The following is a 13,446-nucleotide window of genomic DNA, read 5'->3' on the forward strand; positions in this document are numbered from 1 at the left end:
TTTGAGAATTCCCTGTGACCGATGACGAGGTTTTTAAAGTTGTAAATGGGAAATTCTGGACCTTTGTGAGCGAATTTAAGTTTTTGGGAGTGCTTTGATCAGGTTTGTGAAGCTGTGGGTGGGAAATGATGAACCTTTGTGGTATAATTTTTTGGTTTGACTTTCTTGGTTTAATTAATTTTTTCGGAATGCTCTGTGACTGATGATGAGGTTTTTAAAATTTGTAAATAGGGGATGTCAGTTTTTCTGATTATTCAATCATTCGATTAAGTAACGATTTTCTTTGTATCCGAGTGCCATGTTATGAGACAGCAACAGTATATTGTTTGAATAATGTTGAAGCCTATTATCGATGAAGAATCATTCGATTACTTTCTTCATGTTTGTTTCCCACCGCACTTACCTTCGTAATTTGATTACTAACAAACTAATGTACATCAATTACAAGTTCACAGCAAACCTCGTCCTCGCACAATTTAAATTAACGATATACACGACCAACGTTTGCATTATTAATTATTGCTTAACGTGAAAAATCTTCACAAAGTTTGTGTATGTGTAAAGCTGACAGCGGGAAGCCGAACGCGATTTTTTCCAGCGAATAATCACTTTGAGGGGCTGAAATAAACCCTCGTAGTATTCTTGTGTATCGAAAATAATTCTGTAAAGCCACTTTGGCAGGGCGCAACATACTAAAAAAGCGCAATGTCAACAAATATAGAAAAATATTGCCTGTAGAAACACTTTGTTCCTCTGAGGGTGATGTCTACCCCTGTGGATACGATTCTCATTCCAAAAAATGATTTAATCCAAATTTCAGTTCGACAGACCACCCTTGAAAAATTCAGAAAAAATGTTTCCTGCACAATTCTACTTTTCGAAAATCCTCTTATATCCCTGTAGAGATACCAAAGGCCATTAATCTCATTTTTCTAAAGCCATGCTAAAGTCATTTCTAAAATCATCATTCCAAAGTCTTTCCTCTGGAAGACGCTCCATCCACTGTTAAAAAAGCTTTCACTCCCCAAAAATCGTTCTAATTGCAATCTCCTAGTTCCAGGGACTCTTACAAAGTCCACAATCCTGGTACATCCCTCTCTAAACACGCCCAAGAAAAAACCACTTTCCAAAATAATATTCCAACCCCTAATAACACGTAGCTTCTGAGCTAGAATCTCAAGCTAGGTCCTCGGGAGCCACGTTCTCCGATTAAACAGAGCGATGGATATACCTGGGAAAGAGGGACCGGAAGAGGAAGGGACGTTAAAGTAGGTTAACTCAAGCCCTAATCTCCTAGTTCAAAGGTTAGAATCTCAAGCTAGGTCCTCAGAAGCCACGTTCTCCGATTAAACGAAATCAATCGATATTCCTCAGAAAGGGGGATCGGAAGAGCAAGGAACGTCAGAGTAGGTCAACTCAAACCCTAATCTCCTAGTTCTAACCTTAATCTTCTAGTTCTAATCCTGATCTCCTATTCCAAAAGTTAGAATCCCAAGCTAGGTCCTCAGGAGCCATGTTCCCCAATTAACCAAAGATATTCCTCGGAAAAGGGGATCGGAAGGGCAAGGGACGTCGGAGTAGGTCAACTCAAACCCTAATCTCCTAGTTCTAACCCTAATCTTCTAGTTCTAATCCTGATCTCCTATTCCAAAAGTTAGAATCCCAAGCTAGGTCCTCAGGAGCCATGTCCCCCAATCAACCAAAGATATTCCTCGGAAAAAGGGATCGGAAGAGCAAGGGACGTCAGAGTAGGTTAACTCAAGCCCTAATCTCCTAGTTCAAAGGTTAGAATCTCAAGGTAGGTCCTCAGAAACCACGTTCTCCGATTAAACGAAATCAATCGATATTCCTCGGAAAGGGGGATCGGAAGAGCAAGGGACGTCGGAGTAGGTCAACTCAAACCCTAATCTCCTAGTTCTAACCCTAGTCTTCTAGTTCTAATCCTGATCTCCTATTCCAAAAGTTAGAATCCCAAGCTAGGCCCTCAGGAGCCAATTAACCAAAGATATTCCTCGGAAAAAGGGATCGGAAGACCAAGGGACGTCAGAGTAGGTTAACTCAAGCCCTAATCTCCTAGTTCGAAAGTTAGAATCTCAAGCTAGGTCCTCAGGAGCCACGCTTCCCAATTAACCAGAGCGATAGATATTCCTCGGAGAGGGAGATCGGAAGGGCAAGGGACGACAGAGTAGGTCAGCTGCCGATCTCCTTATGGGTTCGTGGACGAATCGGTGACCGGCGGCTGGCCGATGATTAATGACGGCACCCGTTCAAGACCGTTCGCCGGCTGGCCTTGGCGGGAATTCTCTCGGCGTGGCGGCCGAGTTGTATTGAAAGCGAAATTCAACGGGTTACCAAACCATCCAGCTGACCACCGCGGGTGGACGCACACACACACACACACACGCTCATATCACCTTCCTCCATTCGCATAATCGTCCACACACCAGTGCCCGTTCAGGGACGCGTAATTAATCGCCGCCGGCACCTACGGCATCGAAATAAACAATTAGCCGGCGGCGCGACGTTCCTCTTCCGCGACCTCCGTATCCGACGCGAGGAAATAGCTTCGTGGAAACAATAATGGCACCGCGTTGCCACTATGCCGCTATAATAATCGACGATCAGGGGTCCGGACGTCTATCGGGATCCCAGAATTTTTGATCCGCGATTCTCCGGACGCGAGATCCCCGTTGGAAAACGATTTTCTTCAGCAATTTGGCCATTTTTTCGAACCAGTTTCTCGTTCGTCGTACGCTTGTAATTTCTAGGATAATGATTTTCCTCTGGTATTGTTAATAACATTTCACGATTTATTTTGGCAATTTATTACTACTTTGCTTCCGTGCTGGCTTCTTTCTAAAAGTGTTTTTTCTCGTTTTTGTTAAAGAATTTTTAGAAAATTTTTTTTTTTTTTTTCGTTTTCACATTTATTGTAGCAAGCCCGGATTAATAAAGGTCACTATAGAATCGTTGCTTACATGAACACTTTTTTCTTGCACCTCACAAATCTGCACGTTTCATAAATGCACAAACGTCCGCAGTCTAATGCACGACGCCAACGTTATGATAATACCGCGGTGAATTAAGTAACTATAATTTATCGCTAACATTAAATAATCTTATGTTATGCTTGCTGTTTTGATCGCGGAACAATTTTTTCCCGATTCCATAGAAAAAAGCCTATCAACGATACTTTCAGTAAATCAGTGACACTCGGAACGATTATTGAATAATAAGTGGCGCAAGCAGATCGACATTAAAACAAAAAAAAAATACACGGAGCCACTGGGATAAGAAAAACATTGTTATTGTTCGATAAATTGCTCGGTTGTGATGTACGATTTTTTTTCTTCTTGTGTCGTGACACTGCGCCTAACAGCGTCGTTTACAAGTAAAATGGAATTACTCCTACATTAGACGGTCAATTATTTTCAAGGAAAGGAGCGTTTATGATATGTCCCTTTTAATGGCGTGTTCGTTGTACGTGCCACGGACGACGCGCTCACGCAGCCTATCAAATTTATAACAAAGAGATAGGCGTTGGTCGCATAACGTGGCCGTCGCGTCGATCGGGAATGGAATCACTGGCATTTCACAAGTGGCAGTGGTATCATTAGCACGGTAACGACCGATGACGCTGTTCTCTGGCGTCGTGCGAGGGCTGCTCGTCGCTGACCGATGACGCCGCGATGGCGTCAATCTTTCTCGTTCTTACCGATAGTTAATTCTATCATTTATGTAACTCAGCGGGCAATTTGCTCGTAGGCTTAACTATGAACACGTAATTGTGGTAATCGTAATTGTCGTTGAGGAAAAGTGGCCGAAACCGTTGTGTTATTTTTATAATGCCAGTCTTCGAGTGCTTCGTGCAGAATTGTTGCAACTGACAATTAAATTCATAGTTTTTTTTTCCATCTCAGCTTCACAACTTTCAACAACACTGGAATTCAATTTTGGTGTGAATATCTGCATAGTATTATGCTTCCATTACTTCAATAAATTAGGATTTTTGTCTCACGTTTGTAACTTTCTATCAATAAAATGCAATTCTTGTAAAAAAAAATTGCAAACTGCCATTAGCGCAGAATAAAAAGGACAATTTGAGTCCGAACGACTATGACTGCAGAGTGCACTCATTAGACTGCGGATTTGATGCATTCATGTCACAAATGTGCAGGGAAAGGGACCCAATTACCGTGGGAGTACCAATTACTGAGACTATATTAATTATTCTTATTTTTAAAGCATAACGAATATTAAAAAAGTAATATTAAATTTTTTTTCTTTAGTATCAGTTAATGTACATGTTATATGCTTCTTGCATTATGGCTGCTTGAATTCATATGGGCACAGTAATTGGTACACCCACAATAATTGGGTCCCACACCCTGACTACCGTTTGAAACAATAGCAAAATTGAAACAATCGAAGAACATCGACTATTTTCCAGCTATTAAAATTATTAATGCAAGAATGGCTTTGGCTCCTGACTCTTGCAATATTTATTTTGCGTCCACAGTCTACGTACAACGTTGTAGTTTCTGTAAAAGTTAATGGTGAAGTCGCGAAAGCCGATTTTTGTGCGCCGGAGAGAGAGAGAGAGGATGCGATTCCTGGCTCGGATCCGCGGGTGAAATTGGTTCAACCGGCATTGGTAATGGCGGAGGCGTGCCATAGTGGTTCAAGGCCGCGTCCGATTCATGGTCGGGCCCGGTGAATTGCGCGAGAATCGGATCGCGAGGTTCGCGCGATCCATAACAACAAAAAGAATTCCCGGCGAGCGTAATTTCGCAAGAAACGACGGGGGTGATCTTGGCCCGGCGTCGTCGCGAGGATTCTAATTCAATGCCGACGTCGAAAATCGCGGCAGAAAATCGACAGCTTTTATGTAATCGAGTGAAGTAACGCGCCCTCGTTCGCGAAACGAGCCGGCGACGCTTCGAAATGCGATTCCACGCGTTCGAAACTTTAGATATCGTACGCTATAACACTTCAAAAATTGTTTCACAATTATCGGTGCATCGAACCTTGGCACAATTTATACTAATAATGTAGTGGAAGCTGTCGGCAAGATTTATTTTGCGAACTTGCTCCGGGAGCGGTGCAAATGGCCCCCGGGGGCAATGACGTTGACGAGGGATAGTTAGAGGGACACTCTTGAGCAGTGGTTCTTAACCTTTTCGGTGATCGGCACCCCCTTGGAAAATGTCTTTCTATTTCTTTATTTAGAAAGTTACATCCACTGCGAGATAATTTATTCATTGAAAAAATAAATTTTCCATCGACAATTTAGAAATCTCTCCGCTCTAAAGTGATATCTGGAAATGATGAATTATTGAGATTGAATAATACAGTGTGTACTCTATACATGTCCCAAATGCCTAGCCGATAAAAGTCCCAGAACTATCCCCTCTGCCGTGAGGGACCAAGAAGCTCGAGAGACCTCGGTCGCCGAGTGTAAGGTCGCGTGGATCGAAGAATAGTATCTCCTGGCCGATATATGTCCGTGGCTAGACCCGTGTTTTGGACATATATCGAGTAAACAGTGTATGTGATAAAATCTCGTTATTCGATAGAATAACAGTACAGTAGTACCTCGATAGTTCATAGGGGAAATAATAAAAATAAAAGGCAATAGTAGAAAGAACGCAGTACGTAATCTTGGCAATAACACTTTTCTCTTTCATTGTTGCAGAATCCCGCGAATCCAGTCGTGAAGAGGGAATCCTAGAAGTCGCAAAGACGTACCAGTGGAATCACTGTTAGGGAAAGACTATTCAGAAACAATGTCGATCGTAATGCAGTACGTGGACCGGCTCCACGAGATACTCGACAAGAATGCAGGTGAGTTGCCCCGCTCGCAGAACTGACCCCATTAAAGAAGACCTTCCGAGAGTCCTTCTGCGACTTCCTGCGACTTTCCCTTCGTCCTTCACGGGGAGTCAACCCCCTAACCGGATCCCATGAACGGGTCTCTTGACCACTGACAAGTAATCGCTGCGACGATCTGGTGACTAGACGGGAGCTCATTATGAGACCACAGGAAAGTCTCTCTCCATTCGCTGATTTTTTTCCCTTTTCGGTATTCTGGCCACAATGCATCGGCACGGTCTGAGAAATTCGCTAATACGTTTAAATATAAACGTTTAATATTAACTAATTTCAATGAGAGAAATTTAATATCTCTAATACCTCTCTTTATCTCTTCTTTTAATATTCATTATGCTTTAAGAATGATTATAATTAACATAGGTACAGTAATTGGCACCCTCACAGTAATTGGGTCCCTTGCCCTATGCGGTCTACATGATAGATAATATTGTCTACGATGTTTTGCGCGTACTTCACAAAAAGCACGTCTTCAACTAAGAACATTAAAAGAAATTAAGTGGCCACGGTATTTTCCAACAATTAAAATTATGAACGGAAGAGGTAAACTTCTATCGGACTCCGATTCGTCGTAAACAAACAATGTACAAGCATTTTGTTTTGCATAAAATTCTGCAGTCCGCGGCGTGCATCTACGGAAAGTGCATCTCGAACGTTTACTTTGCGGCGCTTTACTAACAGACGCCATAAGTCCTCGAGGAAACACGATCTACGACGTTCACAGCGTCATTGTGCAGGATAAAAAGTGCCTCGGTCAATTACGAAGATCCCCGAGACGATTTTTCCGCGAAGAAACGGAGGTCTAATGGACCGAAACCATGTAAATTGCGATTGCATATTCGTCTTGGGCCGCCGCTAACAGCTGACGCAAGCGTTAAATATCGACTGGACCCTTGCCCGCGGAAAACTAATAAAACCATTTGAATTTTCCCCGCAAAAAATTCAACCGACCTCCGTAGTAGACGTACCGTGATCGATGGAAAATTAATTTGCAATAACTATCCGTCGTTAATTGCGCGTGCAAGGAGGAGCAAAAAAAGAAAAAAGAACTGTATCTGTGTTTCTCGCGTCGTATCGAAAAGTATAAAGGAACACAGGGAAGTTGGCGACAAGAAATGTCAATAATTACAGACACGCAAACAGATTTGCGCTTACAATTCGTTTTTACGAGCCGCGTCAGCGATGCCTCGAGCACGATTATGGTCTACGAACATAACGAAGCGAACGACCAATTCATTTTTTAACTGTATTTTTGTACCGGTACACGATAGGCTAACGATACACGATAATAAGATGATTAAATATAGTTTCGTGAATTGCCAGGAAGCTGGATCTTGAATCCTCGAGGTACGATAAACGATTCCTAAATGGTGTAATAACTATATTACACATCACGCGATTCATTTGTACCATGAATGGCGGACGTGAGCTGCGTTGCAAATAAGTGTTAGAACAAGTTGCAGTACTACTTGCATAACTAACAATTGTACGCTTTTGCGTAATTAAAGGTAAACATTGCGCTAAACTTCACTTTCTGGGACCAAAAAGTCTGCACTTGTTTTATACAATCCTGTAGATTTTGACGAGAAATTTCCAAAAATGCAAGTTTTAATATGAGGAATTCACCGGTTCAAAAGTTATGCGTGTTTAAAGTTCAGCGATTTTAAGCGTTTTTGACAGGTATGGGCGCCGCCATATTGGTATGTACTGAGACATCGTTCAATGAGCGTGGGGGGAATGGAGAGGAAATTTTCGTTATCGACATGGCGGCCCCCTTAGCTGACAAAAACGTTTGAAATCGCTTTACACGCGCATAACTTTCGAACCAATGAATTCCTCACGCTGAAACTTGCATTTTTGGAATTTTCTCGTCATAATCTACAGGACTGTATAAAAAAAGTGCAAAATTTTTGGTCCCAGAAGGTGAAGTTTAACCAAACATTGTATTGTACGTGATTTTACTTGCACGATATTATCTACATATTTGCTAAAATAATTTCGAGTCTTTTCGTACAAGAAGAAAAATCCGAAAAAATTTACATCATAAACGTCGTCTAAAAATTCATATTAAAGTCGAAGATGAGAATTCAAAATCGAGCCTCACTTTGATCATGCTCAACGAACTATGGATCTGCTCGTTCGTTTAAATCATGCGGCCACCTCCGGAGATTAATTGATGGCACACTTAACGAAAATTTAATGCGGTCTCCCCAGGACTCGGTCACTGAATTAATTAACAAGAAAGATAGCCCGTCGCTGCAATTTTGGTGTTACTCGATTTGCATACTTTTTCGCAACCGTCTGATTAATCGCTCGATCGGCCCCACAGAATCCAAACTAACTAACCTGTTCTTTCTATTTGGACATTTTGAAAAATCTAACTTCAGGGCCACTTTCGCGTTAGATTAATTGACAACTTGTATTCGTACCGTAAAGAATGTGATTCGATTTAGAAAAAATGTGTTTGAAATATAACGATACAACGTGTCCGGCGAAAGTAGACGAGGTTGCTAAAGAATTCTGCTAAAGGATCAAATTCTCCGGTAATCATTATCAGGTCCGCTCGAAACGCGCGGAATTCGATTTGCCAATTGGTAGATGTAGTCTTGTTGCGAATTCTCCGCCATTTCTTGGATTTTGGTACGCGAACCGGGGATTTCTCTGGAGTAGGGATTTGCGCAAGGCTGTCGTAATCGCAGATTTCTACGCGAAATCGTGTTTCATTGGAATCCGGACAACGTTAAACAGCTGAAAAAGAGACCTAATCGATCGATCGGAGAGATGACAGAGTTGCATCAGCTTGTGTTGCATATGAAATGTACGATTATTAACAGCAACGTTAAATCACCGAAACTTTTTCCTGAACTCGTTGATCAAAGTTAACAGCAATCAACTACTGTCAATGAAATTAAACGTTAATTACATGTCTTCATAGCGTTACAGTAGAATTTAATTGGTCATTTACGTTCGCTAATACTTAACATAAGCAGGAACAATTAACTTTACAAGAAGTTCCGCGACGGGCGCCTCATCAACGTACTTTATTGCTACTCCGTCACAACATAACGACAGATCGGTAAATACACTGAGACGAATGCTCATTAATATGAAATTGCATGAGAATGACGCGTAACTCTGTTTTAAATAATTGTGCAAAAAGTGTTGTTCGTGTCGTGAAGGGTGGAGTTTCTTCGTGATCCTTGCGCGAAGATCGTTGATCCTTACGTAAGGTTTGATCTACGGTGGATCAACAAAAAGTGTTTGAACACTAAACACCTTTGAAAAATTTCCTGCATTTAAACCGTGACAATTTCGTAAAAAATGATCGTACGACAATAAATTTAGTCTCATTTTAAAGCTTGGAGCCTCTACCTTCGCCAACCCATTGTTCATTCTCCTCTAAAATTTTTTTATGATCTAGCCAGCGAGAAACCGGAGGCCCACTTTTCCTAAAAAATTCTGCAGATTCGAACGTTTTCAAAAACCTTCAAAAATTTTGTTACCGACCGAAACCACCACAGATTTAAAGATTCAAGCTTCCTCTTTACAACAAAGTTTTAAAAATCGATGTACGATTTTGTTTTTAGACGTTTTATCGAGCTTCGAACGAGACGTGTATCGCCAACCACGACCGAACTTGTTCCTCGTTTTTCTCGAATAAAACGGTGAAAAAAAATTGTACATTGATTTTTAAGCAGTCGTTGTAAAGAGGAGGCTTCAAGCTTCAAATCCATGGTAGTCTTGTTTTCGAAAAAAATTTTTCAAACTTTCTTGAGACGTTTGAACTTGCGACATTTTTTAGAAAAAATGGGTCTCCGGTTTTCCATTTGCTACATCATGTAAGAATATCGTAGAGGAAAACGAAGACTGCTCTGCGAAGTAGAGGCTTCAAGCCGTCAAATGAATCCAAGCTTATGGTTGTTCGATTCCGAGTGAGCCAGGGATAATACTAGCTGCATTGTGTCCTCGAGGAACGATCGAGCAGAATAATCTCGCCGATCCGGATCGCGCTGCGCCGGAGACTTCGATGAGCGCACAAGCATAAAGGCCGCGGGGTGGTCGTAGCAGGAGAATCGTGTGGCAGTTAGGCGAACGTCACTCGTCGCTGCCGCGCACACCGGCGTCGTTGCATAGGGGAATGAATAATTCAATGCACGCGACCGAACCGGGTTTCGAGGAAGCAGCAAGGAAGAGAAACCGATGACAGTTTGACATTTTTTTTTCACTGAAACTTGATGATTTTTCATAATGTTCCTTTTGGCGTAGTTTAACGGGCCTTCGGGACCCCGGAGACCTTGATGAAGACGCCTCAAGGCCGAACGTGAAGCGTTAAGCGAAGACTGCGAAAAACTTTATTATTGCAAAGGGACCTGTTTTCTTTAGAAGATTACTCTGTAGAGTTTCGTTGCTCGAATTTCAATATGGCGGCCTTACGGTATCTTCACCACCTCATAATTTTAATGACGTTTCACTGTTAATAACGTAACAAAGTGGAAAGAATTTTACGTTCATTGCAAACTACTATTTTGAAGATGGTAGAAAGGTTAGCCACCTCACTTACTAGAAACTTCGAATTGAAAAATGCAACTGTCCTTGGCAACTTGCGTCTTTCCTCACTGTCGAATTGGAAAAATGAAAGATTGAACGATGGCAGAATATAATAATTTTTGGATGCTGAACCTACTCGATTACAGATGATATTCTACTCGGTTCGAAGCTAGAGTTCCCGAATAAATTATTCACAAACGAAGGAAAGGCATCGAACAATTCTTATGGCATTGCGGGTCATCCGGAAGCTGTTAATGAAGATATAAATCTGGAGACTCGACTGCAACGGATGTTGAATCTCCCAGCTTTAATTCGATGTTTAAATGATAATTCTGTGGAGGAAGAGAGACCTTGAGCAACTTCTCGCGCAATTTATAGCGCATTCGTCGTGGTCCTTGGAAGCTCTTCGTGAAAGACATAAATCTCGACTGACCTTCTCTTCTGTAAAAACGTTTTAGAAAAGTATCAGTTCAGTTTATCGCCTATAAACTGGTTAATAGTCCACATTTCACTCTTCCTAAAAATCCCAGAGAACTAAATGAAAGGTTGTAGCTTAATAAACGTCTGCGGAAGTCTTTACTTAATAGACGGATTTTTATGCAAAATGAAAGGTGTCCGAGTCTATTGTACCCACGAAGAAGTTTCTAAAGATTGTTCTTTATGACAGAAGTTCTAGAATGTCTCTCTCTTTTCTATCGATCCTCACTTACTCAATAGGCCCGAAAGATGCTGAAGACACAACAGGAGGTTCAAGGTCCGGATCTAAGTCGTCCAAGGTCGCCAAATCATCGAACCGATCAATGGAAAGGTTTTCTTCGACGGGTCGATGAACGCCGAAGAGCCAGTGGAAGAAACCGACTCCAATGGAATCGACCATGACGAATGAGAATGATCGATCGAGAGGATCAATTCGACCTCGATTCCCAAAAGCGCCACGCAAGGTCGCTCGCGGACGTTCAAACCAGATGGAGAGGATTTAATGAAACGGACTCCGCACAACTGGTTTTAATGCGATGACGCGATATAGTTGATTGACCCTCCGAAGGCCGGGAAGGGTGAGGAAGGATCCCCGGCTCGTCACAACCTCAAGGTCGAGGTTGTTACACTTTTACCTGTCGGCTAGCACCAAGTGGACGCTGTGACCTCTGGCATTTCGAGCCCATCGACCTACAAACTTTATCCACGGAATCTCCTGCCCCTATTGTTTGATTAACCGAGTCACGTGGATTACGGACGCCATTTTGGTTTCGGTGGAAGACGCGTTTTTTTACACTCTTTGGGATTTTCCGGGGCATTTGAAGGATGGATCCAAGGTTCAATGAATGATTCGTCAGTTGAAGAATTTCTTATCCGTTCTAAATCATTATTAAGAACGTTATTATTAAGTAGTAAACAGTTTTTTTTCTCGAGAATTACGCTACAAGATGTCGCCCTACTAATTCCAATATGGCGGCCTTACGGTATTTTCTCCACCTGAACATTTTAAATCCATTTCACCGTTAGTGGCGTAACAAATTGAAAAGAATTTTATGTTCATTGCAAGCTACTATTGTGCACAAAGAAGACAATGTTAAATGTCGAAAAGAAATTCAAAAAAATTCTTCAACGAACCCAGGCCTGAGCCAAACATTCCACTAATTAAAATCACCATTTCAGATCAAAGGACAACGAACTGGTTCATGATGAGCTCCCCGTTCCCAACGTTGTTCATCTGCCTGTCGTACGTGTACTTCGTGAAGGTGGTGGGCCCGAAATTCATGGAAAACAGGAAGCCGTTCCAACTGAAGAACGCGTTGATAGTCTACAACATGTTCCAGATGGTCTTCTCCGCGTGGCTGTTCTACGAGGTAACAAAGTCTCTCCATCAGAGAAAGAATCTCTGTCTCGCTTATCCCGTTCTATCCTTCCGTCCAAGCACGTGCACGAATATATTTCCATCGGATGAGAGTCATCTGAGTCGTACACATCCAGGTGACGAAATTCGGCAGAGTTGCATGCGTTAAAGAGACTGCGTAACAGCTGCCATAAACTTTTACGTGCACGACAAACAACGATACCTGCGAACCCGTCGAACGTCCGGTCGAGCTCGAAACCGCGTGGATGAACAGGTTGCGATTGCAAGGTGCAGCTCCGCGAACTATGACGTCGGGCGATTAGTATTTGCGGTAACGACACCTTTACACGTGACTTACCTGGCGATCGAAGCTGCCGACTTGCTACGAGTCGAACTGGGAACTATATGGTCCGTGGAAAATTGCGTTCTGTGACTGGTTTATTCTGAGAAAGATCTTTCGAAAGTATTTTTCTAAATTTTTTGCCATGCATCTTTCGGTGCCAGCTGTTCGATTCTTTAGTATTCTCATTCTCGCGGAAAACGATCTACTAAACGATTAACAATATTCTGCCCTGTGTATTAACAATATTTTACATCGGTATGCACCGATGGAATTCCAGTCGACGACAGCAGCTTTAGCGGCCAAGAACAGGCCAGAAACATGTTTATAAAACAGCGAAAGCTAAAAAGTCCGCGCGTAGGTGTGCGAGTGTGCGCGCACGTCGAGTGACCGTTTAGAATAATTCGCAACCGGTTTCGAGCTCGTTCGGGCCAGCATTCGATGCTTAGGAAGAGCGTGATAAAAGGTTAATTTTCCGAAACCAACAAACAGTGCCTGATGGGCGGATGGTGGGGCCAGTATAGTTTCCGTTGCCAGCCGGTGGACTATAGCAACAATCCCACAGCGATCAGGGTAAGTACCGTGTATATTCGCAATCTCTTCCACAGCTGGACAACAACGAGACCGAATCAACCAATTTTTCAACGTCTCATTATTTTTTTCACGCACGAATATTTGTACGCTCTGTACGTTTATGGAGTCTCCTAAAGCGTTGGTAAACGTGGATGATGATGGAAAATAACCGACTATTCGTCAATTCTTTTCTAGAGAATTTTTTGAGCATTTTCCACATTAGGAACGACCTCTAATATTTTCTGTTAATAACATCAAACAA

General features: G+C 42.2%; 1 protein-coding gene across 4 annotated transcripts in view; it reads left to right on the plus strand.

The window, feature by feature from the left end:
- The window catches only part of LOC143353291 (very long chain fatty acid elongase AAEL008004), a 52,324-nt gene that overhangs the window by 31,571 nt on the left and 7,307 nt on the right, over positions 1-13,446 (plus strand). For 3 of the 4 annotated variants that reach the window (XM_076786490.1, XM_076786493.1, XM_076786491.1), the window contains exons 2-4: positions 5,696-5,844; positions 12,094-12,284; positions 13,104-13,184. In XM_076786490.1, coding sequence (XP_076642605.1) covers positions 5,787-5,844; positions 12,094-12,284; positions 13,104-13,184 — 330 coding nt within the window. In that variant the 5' untranslated portion in view covers positions 5,696-5,786. The remainder of the gene's footprint in view (positions 1-5,695; positions 5,845-12,093; positions 12,285-13,103; positions 13,185-13,446) is intronic. The other variant, XM_076786492.1, reaches the window with a different exon arrangement.

This window comes from Halictus rubicundus, chromosome 4 (genome assembly GCF_050948215.1).
Source record: "Halictus rubicundus isolate RS-2024b chromosome 4, iyHalRubi1_principal, whole genome shotgun sequence".
Taxonomy (NCBI): domain Eukaryota; kingdom Metazoa; phylum Arthropoda; class Insecta; order Hymenoptera; family Halictidae; genus Halictus; species Halictus rubicundus.